The following is a 19,869-nucleotide window of genomic DNA, read 5'->3' on the forward strand; positions in this document are numbered from 1 at the left end:
CACTTAAAATTGATCAGAATTTCCTCATAAATGGTGCTAAGTGACCACCATGAAGAAAAAACTGGGATCTGTACATCATTCCTTACATTAGAATTAATTCTGGATGTATCAAGATGTAAATGAAGCCACATGTGTATGCAAAGCTATGAAAATCTTAGAAGAAAAAACATACCTTTTATGATTTTTTAAAAACATACCTCTTTAACAACAGAGACCTTTCAAATATTAACACAAAAGCAAGTCATAAGGGAAAAGACTGATTAAATTACAAGTGTGTGATACAAGAATCTATGAAGTCAACTGGCAAAGTAAAAAAAGACTTATTTTTAATGCAAAATCAAAGAGCCCATTCTTGATAATACTCCAGGGTTCTACACAACAGCAAAAGAAAATTGAAGAGCCCAATAAAAGAAAACTAGCAGGAAATGAAAATGATTGATTAACATTTAAAATTATGCTCATCCTCAAGTATAATTAAAGTATCCTATAATAAATTAAGAGTGAGATACCATTTTTTGACCTAACACATTAACAAAGTTGAAGAGTTTCACAATACCAAATGTTAGTAAATGTGTAACTAAATAGAAACTTTTATGCAATTTTAATTGCTGTAAATTAATGCAACATTTTTATAGGGCAATTGACTGTATCTATTGACATTTTGAAGGAATGTACCTTTAGATCCTGCAATTAAACCTCAGAAAGTTATCATCAAATATATTTGACAAGGACACCAGGACACAAAAAGTTCACTGTGGCACTGTTTTAATGTTTAAAGATTAGAAAAAAATCAGTATGTCCATTAATATGGATATGGTTAAGTAACTTACAGCATATTTATACCATGGAACATAATCATTTATTTTTAATGAGTTAGATTTATAGGTACTGTGAAATCAAAACTAAGCTATAAAAAATGTACAAGTCAAACCACAAAAACAATGAAATAATAAAATTCAAGCTACTAGCATTTCATTAAGGTGGGCATGGTAACTAAATTGCACTTGAAATATGATTGAGGAATTAACAACTTCAGGGCATTTCTTTGAATCCCACATGGCTATACTACCATTTGATAGCCTATTCTTCCACCTGCTTTCTCTTACATTCTTTGACCTTCAGATGCTATGAATGCATCATTTGAATCTAAAATTTATCTTTGAAAACATGTTTTCACTAGCTTGAGAGAGCTGTAGGAGTAGTTGCATTTTCATGTGGCCAATCCAAAGTCTTAATTTAATAGTTTTAAAGTCTCTTTCTATAAGACTGTCCTTGGTGAATCATTCCCACAAAAGAAAAGCTTGGACTTTATGTCCAGTAAATTAACAACTTTAATATAAGAGCCCACCCAAAACCCCTGTTATCATGCTGATATTAAGGCCATGCTAACCAAATTCAACTCCACCACTTAAGGTGATCATATGGCACCAAAACAACCACAAACCAAAATGAAAGCACGAGGCCTAGAACGCAGCTGCAGTACTCAGAAAATCGGCACCCAGAAAATCCAATATCTGCTTATATTTGCTTCTATTTAATTACCGTATAAATGAAGACTTGCATTTGATAACTAGTAAGCCCCTGAGAAGATATCTGCTGAGCTGTTTGGAATGACCTGGGCACAAGGTTTGGAACAGGGATGTTAGTGTGGGTTGGAGACTTTAGTCTGTGACCTCATGTACAGCACCGAGTGCCCTAGGATGTCTCAGAGGATGCAAAGGTAATAAAGCTGAGGGCTTTTCAAGCTCCAGGGAATGCCCTGTTTACATACTCTCAGGACCTCACCTCTAAATGTATCCTTGAAGGAAAAATGCTCTGTTCAGAACTGAGACCTAGGAGAATTGGCGTTTGTACCTTGAAAGAAGAAAGGCAGAAAGGCTGGAGGTGGAGTCAGACTCCTAGGGATGACTCTTGTGCAGGCCCTGGGAGGCATTACTTAGCCAACCCACAACAGGTGCTGTCCTTAGAGACTGGATCTGCAGGCTGCAGAAATCATTGCCTCCCTCACTTGATCCTCCATTCCTTCACCAGTGACCCTGCAGCTCAGTTCCTGCCTCCTCTCTGTCCTCAGGTGAGAGTGGACAAGTTGTTGATGGGTCTCAGTCTGTAGGAATCTTCAGTATCTGTTGGGGGTTGGGAGGTGGGCATGGCATTGGAAATGTAAATTTGGTCATTTACTTTCTTGCACATCAAGATGTTCCTTGCTAGACTCCCAGAGACAACAATTGTATTCCCACTCTTCTTCAGAATGCCAGTCTAAAAGTCCTTTTCCAGACTTTCTTCATCAGGGATGATTATTTCCAGAAAGATCACAGAGGCTGTGCCTCTTGCTATTGAAAAGCAACTGCCTGATTTTCCCTTTCCCTCCTCTGTCAGCTCTTCAGCCTTCATTGTTTCTCTCAGCTTGCATGTGTCCTGCCATGTCCCATTGAACAGGCAAGTGGCTGTGAGGAAAATAGGAATCTTGCTTTGAGGAACTCCATCAAGAGCTCCTTGCTCTTGAGTATTCTCTGGGTCGAGATGTGAAGGAATAGGACTGCAAGGTACACTGTTCTAGGAAGGTCAGCACTGCTGGTCAACCCCATGGTGAGTTAGGATAGATAGTAGAGTACAGATCCCATTACAATCAGTGTTGGTCTTCTAGTCCCAAAGAGGATACTAGCCCCCACTGCTGGTGCCCTCACACACACACACCCCATACATTGGTATTCTTCATATACAAGTCAGGCATGGTGGGTTCCCAAAACACCCAGCTTTGGTCAGGATCCAGTTGGCTCAGTACCTACTCTGTGATGTCTTTTGTTATTGTGAAAGATTTGGTGGCCATGAGGGTACATTTATGAGAACATAAAATACTTCAGTGAGTATATCTGTGGTGTGTGAATGTCTGTGTGTTTATATAAGATATTGTGAAGCTGAGAGTGAGTAGGTATATGCAGCATGTGGCATGTGTCTATGACAAGGAATAACGCCATGTATGCAGTTGTGTGTGAGACGCAGTCACTAAGGGAAGATATCTGGAAAGGCCATAGTAGTTACAATGTTATCTTACCAATTCAGATGCCTTTTATTTCTTTTTCTTATCTGATTGCTGTGTCTAGGACACAGCATAAATAAAACTGGTGAGAGTGGACATCCTTGTCTTGCTCCTGATCTCAGGGGGAAAGCTGTCAATTTTTCACCATTGAGTATGATGCTAGCTGTGAATTTTTCATGGAGGGCCCTTATTAGGTTGTATCTTTGGGGTAAATACTCAGTAGTGCAATTTCAGGGTCAAAGGGAAGCTCTATTTTTCATTTCTTAAGGAATCTCCACACTGTTTTCCAAAGTGGCTGCACCAACTTGCATTCCCACCAACAATGTAATAAGGTTTCCCTTTCACCACGTTCTGTCCAACACATTTACTCTTAATAGAATTCTGAATACAATTGGGTTTAAGTCTACCATCTTATTTGCTTTCTATTTTTCCAGTGTATTCCTTGTTCTTTTCATCTTTTTTGCCTTCTGAGTATTTTTTTTCTCATTCCATTTTATACATCCCACTTGATTGATTGCTATACCTATTGTTTTATATATTGAGGTTTACAGTATTCATCACAGTTTTATTCCTAAGACCTGTCCTCTGAGAGGTAGCAACTCATTGCCAGTTTTCAGTGAAGCTCCTCAATTCTCAATGGCTGGAATTCCAAAATCTTGCTGCTTTTCCTGATCTCCCTAATAGTTGCTTTTGGGGAAGCTTGCTCAGTCTTATCCCATGTCTGCCTTGCTTACTATTTAGCCAAAACTTGTTCAGGTTCCTAAAGCCCCTTTACTGTGCAATAACTTCCTTTCTGAATCTCTCTTTCATCATTTCCAGTGCTTTGGCACTATCAGCTATGGATCTCTGTCTCTGCACTTCAGTGAGGCCATCACGCTCTACTTAGGTGCCACCTCCATGGACGAGTGTTCTGAGAGTGCCTCTTGGCATAAAGTTAGTGGGACCATGGAACTCACCTTGTCTGTTTCCTTGCTATACAAGATTACTTTCTGAGCTGGCTGCTGTCCAATGTCTGAATATAATAGTTAAATATTTCATTTTATATTTCCTTCTAGCAAGAGGACTGGTCCTATAGCAGTTACTTTATTAAGACTGAAATCAGGGTACCTGGGTGGATCAGTGAGTTAAGCCTCTGCCTTTGGCTTAGGTCATTATCTTGGGGTCCTGGGATCAAGCCCTGCTTCAGGCTCTGCTCAGTGGGGAGGCTGCTTCCCCCTCTCTCTGTCTGCCTCTCTGCCTACTTGTGATCTCTCTCTTTCCCTGTCAAATAAATAAGCAAAATCTTTTTTTAAAAAAGACTGAAAGCAAATGCAATAACATGACTTTAGTTTAGAATATCCTCAACTAAATGCTGTTTAGATTTTCCCATTTTTATATTTTTCCTATATTGGCAATAGACAACCACCTACTAAAGAACAACATTAAAGAACAAAAACATTAAAAAAGAAAAAATGACCCACCCATAATTCCAATACCCAGAGTAAGTCATTCCCAACATTTTGGAGATTTATTTTTTCTTTCAGTGCTTTCTGTCCATTTTGAAAACCTATATTAACATTGGTCCCTAAGGCATTAGCAAAACCACTTTTGGTAAGTACCAGTGGAAGATGATTGTTATTATTATTATTATTAGGGAATATTAACATTTTCTATCAGATACAGAAAAAAAGAGAAACCCTCAGATAACTGCTAGACAATAAACTAAGAAGAAAAAGAAAGTGACAAATATTACATTACTGATGGTGCTGAGAACAATTATTACCTGTAGAATTTCAGAAATAGTTCTGGGAGAGGAAATGGTTCTTTGAATAACTATAGACACTATACAGTACAGTACTTCTCTAAGGCTTACTCATTTTATATAACTGAAACTTAGTAACCTTTGACTAATATCTAATTTGACTAATAACTGCCTTCTTCTGCAAGCCCCTGGCAATGACTATACCACTCTCTGCTTCTACTAGTTTGACTATTTTACATAAGTGATATCATGTAGTATTTGCCTATTTTATTTTTTTGTACCTGGCTTATTTCACTTAGCTAATGTCCTCCAGGTTCATCCATGCTGTCACAAATTGCAGAATTCTCTCTTTTTTTTAAGGGTGAATAATATTCTCTTTTGTGTATATTCAACATTCTTTATGCATTTGTCAGTGGACATTTAAATTGTTTCTATGTCTTGAATGTTATGAATAATGCTGCAATGAACCTGGGAAGTCAGATATTTCTTTGAGATCTTGATTTCAGTTCCTTCAGATATATACCCAGAAGTGAGATTGCTGGATCATATGAGTTCTATTCCTTATTTTTGAGAAACATCCAAACTATTTTCCATATTGGCTGCACCAATTTGTATTTCCTCCAACAATGTACAAGGGTTTCCTTTTCTCCATATCTTTGCCAACACTAGTTACCTTCTGGGGGTTTTTTGGTTTTATTTTGTTTTGTTTTACTTTTTTATAACAACCATCATAACAGGGGTAATGTGGTTTTGATGTACACTTCCATGGTGATTAGTGATGATGCCCAATTTTCATGTACCTGTTGGCCATGTGTATGTCTTCTCTGGAGAAATGTTTATTTGGTTTTCTTGCCCATTTAAAAAAACTGGATTATTTGTTGTTGTTGTTGTTGTTGTTGTTGTTGTCGTTGTTGTTTTGCCATTGAGTTGTATAAGTTCCTTATATATTTCAAATATTAACCCTTCATCAAATATTTCCTATCATTTCACTGGTTGCCTTTTCATTTTGTTGATCATTTCCTTTGCTGTGCAAAAGTTTTTAGCTAGCTTTTTTTTTTTTTAAATCTCATTTGTCTGTTTTTCGCTTTTGTTGTCTGTCAAATATAAAATCATTGCCAAGTCTAATGTCCGAAAGTTTACCCTATGTTTTCTTCATGGGCTTTTATAGTTTCAGATCTCATGTTAAGTCTTTAATCCATTTTGGGTTGATTTTTGTGTATGATATGAGATAAGAGTCCAATTTCATTGCTTTGCTTGTGGTTATCCAGTTTTCCCAACACATTTATTGGAGATACTGACATATCCTCATTGTGTATTCTTGGCACCCTTGTCAAAGATCAGTTGACTGTATATGTGTGGATTTATTTCAAGGTTCTTTATTATATTCCATTTCTCTATATGTCTGTTTTTAACCATTATTATATAGTGTGATAAATTTTCTTGTGAATATTTTTCTTCAATTTAGAGTATTTATTTAGAATAGATTCCTAGAATTGGATGTAGAAATTGGAATGATATTTGAGAGTATTATATAATATGAGGCCTAGGGACTCTGGAACTCCTAATATTATTCTAGTTCTGGTAGTTATTCTTCTTAGATTTCTACAAAAGAAACAAAGTAATGAAAAATAAGACACTGCTTTTTTAAAGTTTTTGTTTATTTATTTATTTGGCAGACAGAGATCACAGGTAGGCAGAGAAGCAGGCATTGAGAAAGTAGGAAACAGGCCCCCTGCTAAGCAGAGACCCCCCCACCCCAATATGGAGTTCCCTGGGATCATGACCTGAGCCAAAGGCAGAGGCTGAAATCCACTGAGCTACCCAGGTGCCCCAAAACACTGCTTTTTTTTTTTTTTAATTGCACTAGTCCCTAGTGTCACTCAAGTTCAGAACTCTGATAAGCTTGGGTTGGAGTACTTGGTTTAGTCTAAAGTCTTTCAAAATCTTCAATCTCCCTTACAACTTAAGTGGAACTTTGCCAAATTTGTCAGTCCAGTTCCATGAAGAAGTGATGAAATAAAGTATGTGTGACCTTTTAAAACACAGTAACCCTAGCCAGTAGAAAATATGGACCAAGCAGCATCTGAAAATGTCACAAATCAGATTCCTCCTCATGGGGAAGAAAGGGCTAGTAAAAAGGAAATTTCTTACTCCACCATATTATTCAGAACTGGGCCAAGGTATATAAGCATTTAAATTTTTATTTTTTATATTTTTTTATTATTTTATGTTAGTCACCATACAGTATTTCGTTAGTTTTTGATGAACAGTTCCATGATTCTTTATTTGCGTATAATACCCAATGCTCATTGCAATACATGCCCTCCTTAATACCCATCACTGGGCTAACCCATCCCCCCATGCCCATCCCTTCTGAAACACTAAGTTTATTTCTCAGAGTCCATAGTTTCTCATGGCTCATTTCCCCTTCTGAGGTCTCCCTCTTCAGTTTTCCCTTCCTTTTCTTAATGTCCTCCATGCTATTCCTTATGTTCCACATATACGTGAAACCATTTGATAATTGTCTTTCTCTGCTTGACTTATTTCACTTATCATAATCCCCTCCAGTTCCATCAATGTCAATGCAAATGATGTGTATTCATCCTTTCTGATGGCTGAGTAATATTCCATTGTATATATGAACTATGTCTTCATTATCCATTCATCTGTTGAAGGGCCTCTCAGCTCTTTCCACAGTTTGGCTATTGTGGACATGGCTACTATGAAGATCGGGGTGCATGTGCCCCTTCTTTTCACTACATCTGTATCATTGGGAAAAATACCCAGTGTAATTGCTGGGTCATAGGGTAGCTCTATTTTTAACTTTTTGAGGAACCTCAATACTATTTTCAAAGTGCTGTACCAACTTGCATTCCCAACCAACAGTGTAAGAAGGTTCTCCTTTCTCCATATCCTCTCCAACATTTGTTGTTTCCTGCCTTGTTAATGTTTGCTATTCTAACTGGTGCAAGGTGATATCCCAATGTGGTTTTGATTTGTATCTCCCTGATGGCTAGTGATGTTGAGTATTTTTTCATGTGTCTGTTAGCTATTCATATATCATTTCTGGAGAAGTGTCTGTTCATGTCTTCTGCCCATTTTTTGACTTGATTCTTTGTTTTTGGGGTGTTGAGTTTGAGAAGTTCTTTATAGATATTGTATACCAGATCTTTTTCTGTAATGTCATTTGTAAATATCTTCTCCCATTCCATGGGTTTTCTCTTAGTTTTGTTGACTGTTTCCTTTGCTTTGCAGAAGATTTTTCTCTTGATGAAGTTCCAAAAGTTCATTTTTGCTTTTGTTTTCTTTGCCTTTAGAGACGTGTCTTGAAAAAGTTTGCTGTGGCCAGTGTCAAGGAGGTTACTGACTATACTCTCCTCTAGGATTTTATTGGATTCCTGTCTCACATTGGGGTCTTTCATCCTTTTGAGTTTATCTTTTTGTGTGGTATAAGAGAATGGTCAGGTTTCATTCTTCTGTATATAGCTGTCCAATTTTCCCAGCACCGTTTATTGAAGAGATTCTCTTTTTTTCTTTTTGGTATTTTTTCCTGATTTGTCGAAGATTAGTTGACCATAGAGTTGAGGGTCCATATCTGGGCTCTCTATTCTATTCCATTGATCTATGTGTCTATTTTTTGTGCCAGTACCATGCTGTCTTGGTGATCACAGCTTTGTAATATAGCTTGAAATCAGGCAACGTGATGCCCCCATGTTTGTTTTTCTTGTTCAACATTTCCTTTGTGATTCGAGGTCTTTTCTGGTTCCATACAAATTTTAGGATTGTTTGTTCTAGCTCTTTGGAAAATGCCATTGATATTTTGATCAGGATGGCATTGAAAGTATAGATTGCACTGGGTAGCATAGACATCTTAAAAATGTTTATTCTTCCAATTTGTGAGCATGGAATATTTGTCCATATTTTTGTGTCTTCTTCAATTTCTTTCATAAGTGTTCTGTAGTATCTAGAGTATAGGTAATTTACCTCTTTGGTTAGGTTTATTCCTAGGTATCTTATCATTTTTTATGCTATTGTAAATGCAATTGATTCCCTAATTTCTCTTTCTACAGTTACATTGATAGTGCATAGAAAAGCAACTGATTTCTGTGCATTTTGTATCCTGCCCCATTAATTAATTGCTGTATGAATTCTAGTAATTTGGGGATGGGGTCTTTTGAGTTCTACACATAAAGTATCATGTCATCTGTGAAGAGAGAGCATTTGGTTTCTTTTTTGCCAATTTGAATACCTTTTATTTCTTTTTGTTGTCTGACTGCTGAGGCTAGGACTTCTAGCACTATGTTGAACAACAGTGACAAGAGCAGGCATCCTTGTCATGTTCCTGAACTTAGGAAAAAGCTCTCAGCTTTTTGCCATTGAGAATGATATTTGCTGTAGGCTTTTCATAAATGGTTTTTATGAAATTGAGGAATGTTCCCTCTATCCCTACATTCTGAAGAATTTTAATCAGGTAAGAATGTTATATTTTGTCAAATGCTTTTTCTGCATCAATTGAGAGGATCATGTGGTTCTTCTCTTTTCTTTTATTAATGTGTTCTATCACACTAACAGATTTGCAAATGCTGAACCATCCTTGCATCCCAGGAATAAATCCCACCTGATTGTGATGGATAATTCTTTTAATGTACTGTTGGATCATATTGGCAAGGATAGTGTTGAGAATTTTGCCACCCATGTTCATCAGGGATATTGATCTGTAATTCATCTTTTTGATGGGGTCTTTGCCTGGTTTGGGGATCAAGGTAATGCTGGCCTCATAGAATGAGTCTGGAAGTTTTCCTTCCATTTCTATTTTTTGAAACAGCTTCAGGAGAATAGGTTTTATTTCTTCTTTAAATATTTGGTATAATTCCCCTGGGAATCCATCAGGCCCTGGAGTCTTATTTTTTGGGAGGTTTTGATCACTGCTTCAATTTCATTACTGGTTATTGGTCTATTCAGATTGTCAGTTTCTCCTGTTTCAGTTTTGGAAGGTTATAGGTTTCCAGGAAGTCATCCATTTCTTCCATGTTACTTAATTTATTGGCATATGGTTGCTGATAATAATTTCTTTTTTTAAGATTTTATTTATTTATTTATTTATTTGACAGGCAGAGGTCACAAGTAAGCAAAGAGGCAGGGGGTGTGGGGGGGTGATGCAGGCTCTCTGCTGAGCAGAGAGCCTAATGTGGGGCTTGATCCCAGGAACTTGGGATCATGACCTGAGACAAAGGCAGAGGCTTAACCCACTGAGCCACCCAGATGCCCCTAGGAGGATGGTCTTTAGCTTCCAAGTGTTTGAATACCTTCCAAATTTTTTGTTGTGATTGAGTTCCAATTTCAAAGCATTGTGGTCTGAAAATATGCAGAGAATAATCTCAATCTTTTGGTATAAACTAAGATTTGATTTGTGACCCAGTATGTGCTCTGTTCTGGAGAAAGTTCTATGTGCCTTCAAGAAGAATGAGTCTTCTGTTGTTTTGGGGTGGAGTACTCTATATATCTATGAAGTCCATCTGGTCCAATGTGTCTTTCAAAGCTCCTGTTTCTTTGTTGATCTTCTGCTTTAAATTTTTAAATATATTTGACAAAATTATTTTCCAGGAAGATTGAACTAATTTTGTGCATTGCACAAAAATGTCTTTTTTCCACACCTTCATTTTACATTTTATATTCATTACATTTTAATGAATTCTTCCATTTATTAATTGTGTGATTTCAGGAATGTAGCTGAACTTTTCTATGCCTCAGTTTCTTATCTGCAAAGTACAATTAATAATATCTACCTTATAATGTTACTGGGACAGTGTAATTATATAGAACCCTTCATACCTGTCAATACATTTTTTTAAATTTATATTTTATTTATTTTCAGCATAACAGTATTCATTGTTTTTGCATCACACCCAGTGCTCCATGCAATCTGTGCCCTCTCTAATACACACCACCTGGTTCCCCCAACCTCCACCCCCCCCCACTTCAAACCCCTCAGATTGTTTTTCAGAGTCCATAGTCTCTCATGGTTCACCTCCCCTTCCAATTTCCCCCAACTCCCTTTTTTTTTTAATTTTTTATTTTTTATAAACATATATTTTTATCCCCAGGGGTACAGGTCTGTGAATCACCAGGTTTACACACTTCACAGCACTCACCAAAGCACATACCCTCCCCAATGTCCATAATCCCACCCCCTTCTCCCAAACCCCCTCCCCCCAGCAACCCTCAGTTTGTTTTGTGAGATTAAAAGTCACTTATGGTTTGTCTCCCTCCCAATCCCATCTTGTTTCATTTATTCTTCTCCTACCCACTTAAGCCCCCATGTTGCATCACCACTTCCTCATATCAGGGAGATCATATGATAGATGTCTTTCTCTGCTTGACTTATTTCGCTAAGCATGATACGCTCTAGTTCCATCCATGTTGTCGCAAATGGCAAGATTTCATTTCTTTTGATGGCTGCATAGTATTCCATTGTGTATATATACCACATCTTCTTGATCCATTCATCTGTTGATGGACATCTAGGTTCTTTCCATAGTTTGGCTATTGTGGACATTGCTGCTATAAACATTCGGGTGCATGTGCCCCTTTGGATCACTACATTTGTATCCTTAGGGTAAATACCCAATAGTGCAATTGCTGGGTCATAGGGCAGTTCTATTTTCAACATTTTGAGGAACCTCCATGCTGTTTTCCAGAGGGGCTGCACCAGCTTGCATTCCCACCAACAGTGTAGGAGGGTTCCCCTTTCTCCGCACCCTCGCCAGCATCTGTCATTTCCTGACTTGCTGATTTTAGCCATTCTGACTGGTGTGAGGTGATATCTCATTGTGGTTTTGATTTGTATTTCCCTGATGCCGAGTGATATGGAGCACTTTTTCATGTGTTTGTTGGCCATCTGGATGTCTTCTTTGCAGAAATGTCTGTTCATGTCCTCTGCCCATTTCTTGATTGGATTATTTGTTCTTTGGGTGTTGAGTTTGCTAAGTTCTTTATAGATTCTGGACACTAGTCCTTTATCTGATATGTCATTTGGAAATATCTTCTCCCATTCTGTCAGTTTTCTTTTGATTTTGTTAACTGTTTCCTTTGCTGTGCAAAAGCTTTTGATCTTGATGAAATCCCAATAGTTCATTTTTGCCCTTGCTTCCCTTGCCTTTTGCGTTGTTCCTAGGAAGATGTTGCTGCGGCAGAGGTCGAAGAGGTTGCTGCCTGTGTTCTCCTCAAGGATTTTGATGGATTCCTTTCGCACATTGAGGTCCTTCATCCATTTTGAGTCTATTTTTGTGTGTGGTGTAAGGAAATGGTCCAATTTCATTTTTCTGCATGTGGCTGTCCAATTTTCCCAGCACCATTTATTGAAGAGGCTGTCTTTTTTCCATTGGACATTCTTTCCTGCTTTGTCGAAGATTAGTTGACCATAGAGTTGAGGGTCTATTTCTGGGCTCTCTATTCTGTTCCATTGATCTATGTGTCTGTTTTTGTGCCAGTACCATGCTGTCTCGATGACGACAGCTTTGTAATAGAGCTTGAAGTCCGGAATTGTGATGCCACCAACGTTGGCTTTCTTTTTCAATATCCCTTTGGCTATTCGAGGTCTTTTCTGGTTCCATATAAATTTTAGCATTATTTGTTCCATTTCTTTGAAAAAGATGGATGGTACTTTGATAGGAATTGCATTAAATGTGTAGATTGCTTTAGGTAGCATAGACATTTTCACAATATTTATTCTTCCAATCCAGGAGCATGGAACATTTTTCCATTTCTTTGTGTCTTCCTCAATTTCTTTCATGAGTACTTTATAGTTTTCTGAGTATAGATTCTGTGTCTCTTTGGTTAGGTCTATTCCTAGGTATCTTATGGTTTTGGGTGCAATTGTAAATGGGATTGACTCCTTAATTTCTCTTTCTTCTGTCTTGCTGTTGGTGTAGAGAAATGCAACTGATTTCTGTGCATTGATTTTATATCCTGACACTTTACTGAATTCCTGTATAAGTTCTAGCAGTTTTGGAGTGGAGTCTTTTGGGTTTTCCACATATAGTATCATATCATCTGCGAAGAGGGATAATTTGACTTCTTCTTTGCCGATTTGGATGCCTTTAATTTGCTTTTGTTGTCTGATTGCTGACGCTAGGACCTCTAGTACTATGTTGAATAGCAGTGGTGACAATAGACATCCCTGCCGTGTTCCTGACCTTAGCGGAAAAGTTTTCAGTTTTTCTCCATTGAGAATGATATTTGCGGTGGGTTTTTCATAGATGGCTTTGATGATATTGAGGTATGTGCCCTCTATCCCTACACTTTGAAGAGTTTTGATCAGGAAGGGATGCTGTACTTTGTCAAATGCTTTTTCAGCATCTATTGAGAGTATCATAGGGTTCTTGTTCTTTCTTTTATTGATGTGTTGTATCACATTGACTGATTTGCGGATGTTGAACCAAACTTGCAGCCCTGGAATAAATCCCACTTGGTCGTGGTGAATAATCTTTTTAATGTACTGTTGAATCCTATTGGCTAGTATTTTGTTGAGTATTTTCGCATCTGTGTTCATCAAGGATATCGGTCTATAGCTCTCTTTTTTGGTGGGATCCTTGTCTGGTTTTGGGATCAAGGTGATGCTGGCCTCATAAAATGAGTTTGGAAGTTTTCCTTCCATTTCTATTTTTTGGAACAGTTTCAGGAGAATAGGAATTAGTTCTTCTTTAAATGTTTGGTAGAATTCCCCCGGGAAGCCGTCTGGCCCTGGGCTTTTGTTTGTGTGGAGATTTTTAATGACTGTTTCAATCTCCTTACTGGTTATGGGTCTGTTCAGGCTTTCTATTTCTTCCTGGTTCAGTTGTGGTACTTTATATGTTTCTAGGAATGCATCCATTTCTTCCAGATTGTCAAATTTATTGGCGTAGAGTTGCTCATAGTATGTTCTTATAATAGTTTGTATTTCTTTGGTGTTAGTTGTGATCTCTCCTCTTTCATTCATGATTTTATTTATTTGGGTCCTTTCTCTTTTCTTTTTGATAAGTCGGGCCAGGGGTTTATCAATTTTATTAATTCTTTCAAAGAACCAGCTCCTAGTTTCGTTGATTTGTTCTATTGTTTTTTTGGTTTCTATTTCATTGATTTCTGCTCTGATTTTTATGATTTCTCTCCTCCTGTTGGGCTTAGGGTTTCTTTCTTGTTCTTTCTCCAGCTCCTTTAGGTGTAGGGTTAGGTTGTGTACCTGAGACCTTTATTGTTTCTTGAGAAAGGCTTGTACCGCTATATATTTTCCTCTCAGGACTGCCTTTGTTGTGTCCCACAGATATTGAACCGTTGTATTTTCATTATCATTTGTTTCCATGATTTTTTTCAATTCTTCTTTAATTTCCCGGTTGACCCATTCATTCTTTAGAAGGATGCTGTTTAGTCTCCATGTATTTGGGTTCTTTCCAAACTTCCTAATGTGGTTGAGTTCTAGCTTTAGAGCATTGTGGTCTGAAAATATGCAGGGAATGATCCCAATCTTTTGATACCGGTTGAGTCCTGATTTAGGACCGAGGATGTGATCTATTCTGGAGAATGTTCCATGTGCACTAGAGAAGAATGTGTATTCTGTTGCTTTGGGATGAAATATTCTGAATATATCTGTGATGTCCATCTGGTCCAGTGTGTCGTTTAAGGCCTTTATTTCCTTGCTGATCTTTTGCTTGGATGATCTGTCCATTTCAGTGAGGGGAGTGTTAAAGTCCCCTACTATTATTGTATTATTGTTGATGTGTTTCTTTGATTTTGTTATTAATTGGTTTATATAGTTGGCTGCTCCCACGTTGGGGGCATAGATATTTAAAATTGTTAAATCTTCTTGTTGGACAGACCCTTTGAGTATGATATAGTGTCCTTCCTCATCTCTTATTATAGTCTTTGGCTTAAAATCTAATTGATCTGATATAAGGATTGCCACTCCTGCTTTCTTCTGATGTCCATTAGCATGGTAAATTCTTTTCCACCCCCTCACTTTAAATCTGGAGGTGTCTTTGGGCTTAAAATGAGTTTCTTGGAGGCAACATATAGATGGGTTTTGTTTTTTTATCCATTCTGATACCCTGTGTCTTTTGACAGGGGCATTTAGCCCATTAACATTCAGGGTAACTATTGAGAGATATGAATTTAGTGCCATTGTATTGCCTGTAAGGTGACTGTTACTGTATATGGTCTCTGTTCCTTTCTGATCTACCACTTGTAGGCTCTCTCTTTGCTTAGAGGACCCCTTTCAATATTTCCTGTAGAGCTGGTTTGGTGTTTGCAAATTCTTTCAGTTTTTGTTTGTCCTGGAAGCTTTTAATCTCTCCTTCTATTTTCAATGATAGCCTAGCTGGATATAGTATTCTTGGCTGCATGTTTTTTCTCGTTTAGTGCTCTGAAAATATCATGCCAGCTCTTTCTGGCCTGCCAGGTCTCTGTGGATAAGTCAGCTGCCAATCTAATATTTTTACCATTGTATGTTACAGACTTCTTTTCCCGGGCTGCTTTCAGGATTTTCTCTTTGTCACTGAGACTTGTAAATTTTACTATTAGGTGACGGGGTGTGGGCCTATTCTTATTGATTTTGAGGGGCGTTCTCTGAACCTCCTGAATTTTGATGCTTGTTCCCTTTGCCATATTGGGGAAATTCCCCAATAATTCTCTCCAGTATACCTTCTGCTCCCCTCTCTCTTTCTTCTTCTTCTGGAATCCCAATTATTCTAATGTTGTTTCGTCTTATGGTGTCACTTATCTCTCGAATTCTCCCCTCGTGGTCCAGTAGCTGTTTGTCCCTCTTTTGCTCAGCTTCTTTATTCTCTGTCATTTGGTCTTCTATATCACTAATTCTTTCTTCTGCTTCATTTATCCTAGCAGTGAGAGCCTCCATTTTTTATTGCACCTCATTAAGAGCTTTTTTTATTTCAACTTGGTTAGATTTTAGTTCTTTTATTTCTCCAGAAAGGGCTTTTATATCTCTCGAGAGGGTTTCTCTAATATCTTCCATGCCTTTTTCGAGCCCGGCTAGAACCTTGAGAATTGTCATTCTGAACTCTAGATCTGACATATTACCAATGTCTGTATTGATTAGATCCCTAGCCTTCGGTACTGCCTCTTGTTCTTTTTTTTTGTGTTGAATTTTTCCGTCTTGTCATTTTGTCCAGATAAGAGTATATGAAGGGGCAAGTAAAATACTAAAAGGGTGGCAACAACTCCAGGAAAATATGCTTTAACCAAATTAGAAGAGATCCAAAATCGTGAGGGGGGAGAAAGGGGATAAAAGAGGTTCAAAAAGGAAGAAAGAAAGAAAAAAAAAAAAAGAAAAAAGAAAAAAAAAAGAAAAGAAAAGAATTTAAAAAAGAGAAAACACCTAAGAAAAATGTAAAAAAGAAAAAATATATATATTAGATAAACTAGTAAAAAATCGTTAAAAAAGAAAAAGGTAACAGTTAAAAAAAAAAAATTTTACCCGAAGGCGAGAAAAAAAAAAAAATGAAGAAACAAAATTAAATTAACTGCAAGACTAAAAAAAATCACAGGGAAAAAGCCATGAGTTCCGTGCTTGGCTTTCTCCTCCTCTGGAATTCTGCTGCTCTCCTTGGTATTGAAACCGCACTCCTTGGTAGGTGAACTTGGTCTCGGCTGGATTTCTTGTTGATCTTCTGGGGGAGGGGCCTGTTGTAGTGATTCTCAAGTGTCTTTGCCCCAGGCGGAATTGCACCGCCCTTATCAGGGGCCAGGGTGAGTAATCCGCTGGGGTTTGCTTTCAGGAGCTTTTGTTCCCTGAGCGCTTTCCGTAGAGTTCTGGAGGACGGGAATACAAATGGCGGCCTCCTGGTCTCCGGCCCGGAGGAGCCGAGAGCCCAGGGCCCCACTCCTCAGTGTGCCCTCAGAGAACAGCGCCCAGTTACTCCCATCTGCCTGTCCTCCGGCCGCGCTCTGAGCTCACCGAGCCTGCGACCGGTTCAAGGTCACCCCGAGCTGCGAGCTTACTGTCGGCTCTGTCTCTGTAGCCGGCTTTCCCGTTCCAATACCCGCAAGCTCTGCGACACTCAGACATCCCCGATCCTTCTGTGACCCTGCGGGACCCGAGGCCACGCTGACCCCGTGTGGGCTTTGCCCCGGGTAGCCTCTGGAGAGATGTCCCTCAGCGGAACAGACTTTTAAAAGTCCTGATTTTGTGCGCGGTTGCTCTGCCACTTGCCGGGAGCTGGCCCCTCCCCCCCCGGGGTCTATCTTCCCGTCGCTTTGGATTCACTTCTCCGCCGGTCCTACCTTTCAGAAAGTGGCTGTTTTTCTGTTTCCAGAATTGCTGTTCTTCTTCTCTTCGATCTGCCGATGGATTTTCAGGTGTTTGCAATCTTTAGATAAGCTATCTAGCTGATCTCTGGCTAGCTGAAGCAGTCTCAGCCTGCTACTTCTCTGCCATCTTGACTCCTCCCTCCTCAATAAATTTTTCAATAAAATACTAGTTACTATTTTGTGATGTGGTTGCTTGGTAAAAATCTTAAATAGTTTCCCAGGTGAAAAATGTAACTCTCATTGTTCTGTTGTACTTATTTAGTTATAATAATGGGTATTTTTCCTATATTTAAGAGCTATTTTCATTTTTTCTTTCTAAATAATCCTTGGCAAATTATTTCTGAGCCTCAACAATTTTCATAGTGTTTTGCATGTAATCTGAATGTAATAAAGACATCAACTCTTATCCAATATTTCTTTCAAATATTTTCCTGTTTGTAGTTTATCCTTTAATTTAATTCATGATATTATTATCTCACAGAGCCCTTTCAATTTATGTCATAAGTTCTATATGTTTTCTTTCATGGATTCTTAGATTTTGTGTCATTTGATCTTATCCAGGAATCACAGGAATTTTAACTCATTTTTGCTGTTTTTTTATTGTTTTACTTTCAGTATTTTTCTCTTTAATCTAAATACTTAGTGAACTAAATTCTAAGGTTTTATTTATAAAGCAAAAAGAATGTACTGCTCTTTAGGAGGTCAAATCAAGTTTGATTCCTGAAAGTTATTTCACATTTTTCAAGCATATGTTATAATTATATATGTAGTATTTTGAACAGTTAGTGGTGCAGTTTTATACATGGTAACAGTGCTAATAATATACACATCATTTTGTAACAAAATGTGTATAGCCATTATGTAAAATCCATATAAAGTCTAATATCCTCATGTCAGAACTAGCCAAGAAGGCTTTAATAATGTCATACTCTATAAAGAAGTCCTTCCTCTGGGAAGAGGATATTTTGGAAACAATAAAGTGGATTTACATTACAAACAACTAAATAAAATTAAAATATTCTATTTAGTATTAATTAGAATAACATGAATAGCAGCAAGCTAGAAATATCCAATTTGGTTTTAAACTGGGTTTTAAGTGATACTCTTCTATGGGACTTGACGTCACCATCCCAAAGTTTGTTCTTTTTATTTGTGCAAACAGGTAAAGAGGCATAAATCTCAATGGGAGAGGAAAACCAAACCTTTGTGACTGAGTTTATTTTCCTTGGCCTTTCCCAGGACTTGCAGACCCAGATCCTGCTATTTATTCTTTTTCTCGTCATTTATCTTTTGACTGTGCTTGGAAACCTGCTCATCATCCTTCTCATCTTCATGGATTCTCAACTTCATACTCCCATGTACTTTTTTCTTAGAAACCTCTCTTTCGCAGATCTCTGTTTCTCTACTAGCATTGTCCCTCAAGTGTTGGTCCACTTCCTTGTGAAGAGGAAAACTATTTCTTTTTTGGGGTGTGTGACACAGATAATTGTCTTCCTTCTGACTGGGTGTACAGAGTGTGCACTGCTGGTGGTGATGTCCTATGACCGGTATGTGGCTGTCTGCAAGCCCCTGCACTATTCTACCATCATGACCCAAAAGGTGTGTCTCCAGTTGACCATAGGATCCTGGGCCAGTGGGGCACTAGTGTCTCTGGTGGATACCACCTTTACTTTCCAACTACCCTATCAAGGACAGAACATTATTAACCACTACTTTTGTGAACCTCCTGCCCTCCTGAAGCTGGCTTCAGCAGATACTTATGGCACAGAAATGGCCATCTTTGCCATGGGCGTGGTCATCCTCTTAGCTCCTGTCTGCCTGATCCTTGTGTCCTACTGGAATATTATCTCCACTGTGATCCAGATGCAGTCCGGGGAGGGGAGGCTCAAGGCTTTCTCTACCTGTGGCTCCCATCTCATTGTTGTTGTCCTCTTCTATGGCTCAGCAATATTTGCCTACATGCGGCCAAACTCCAAGACCACAAAAGGGAAGGATAAGATGATATCTGTGTTCTATACAGTGGTGACTCCAATGTTGAACCCCATCATTTATAGCCTGAGAAACAAGGATGTCAAAGGAGCTCTCAGAAAACTAGCTGAAAGAAAGTTCTTTTCTCAGAGGCAGTGATATCTAGATCTGACTTTTTTTTTTTATCTGACTTTTATTTGATTTTATTTATTTTTAAAGATTTTATTTGTTTATTTGAGAGAGATAGAGAGCACTAGCCAGGGGAGGAATATGGGAGGGGGAAAGGGACAAGCCAACTCCCACTGAGTGGTTAGCCCAAGGCAGGGTTCATTCCCAGGACCCTGAGATCATGACCTGATCTGAAGTCAGAGACTTAAACCACGGGGCCTCCCAGGAGCCCGTTTATTTTTTATTTAGTTATTTACTTACTTACTTACTATTAGAGTCAGAGTACACACCTGCTGTTGTGAGTAGGTGGTGTGAGGGGCAGAGGGAGAGACAGAGAGAATCTTAAGCTGGCTCCAGGCTCAGCCCAGAGCTGATTAGGGCTCAAGCTCAGGACTCTGAGATCATGACCTGAGCCAAAATCAAGAGACAGACACTCAACCAAATGAACCACCCAGGAAACCCTATGAGTCTGACTTTTAGAAATATGGTATCATGCTTAAAAGAGTTATACAATTTTGGTAGACAATTATGAATTAGTTTAGGAAGCATAAAAGTGAAGGACATGTTCTAAAAACCATGAATACTTCATAGTAAGCTAGACCACAGGGGAGAAATAATAGGATAAAAAGTTAGGTTTTCTTTTCATTTTTAAGGATTT

The 19,869-nt window shown here is 38.3% G+C and overlaps 1 protein-coding gene across 1 annotated transcript; it reads left to right on the forward strand.

Moving 5' to 3' along the window:
- The first annotated feature begins 15,895 nt into the window (after positions 1–15,895).
- LOC116599465 (olfactory receptor 2D3) lies at positions 15,896–19,202 on the forward strand. The gene is made up of 2 exons (XM_032359318.1): positions 15,896–15,907; positions 18,231–19,202. The coding sequence occupies exon 2, from the start codon at positions 18,258–18,260 to the stop codon at positions 19,200–19,202; it is 945 nt and encodes a 314-aa protein (XP_032215209.1). The 5' UTR covers positions 15,896–15,907; positions 18,231–18,257.
- Positions 19,203–19,869: the final 667 nt, after the last annotated feature.

Source organism: Mustela erminea, chromosome 9 (assembly GCF_009829155.1).
Source record: "Mustela erminea isolate mMusErm1 chromosome 9, mMusErm1.Pri, whole genome shotgun sequence".
Classification (NCBI taxonomy): domain Eukaryota; kingdom Metazoa; phylum Chordata; class Mammalia; order Carnivora; family Mustelidae; genus Mustela; species Mustela erminea.

Coding starts and splice junctions, on each gene's coding strand:
- LOC116599465 (XM_032359318.1), top strand. CDS start 18,258: ATGGGAGAGGAAAACCAAACCTTTGTGACTGAGTTTATTTTCCTTGGC.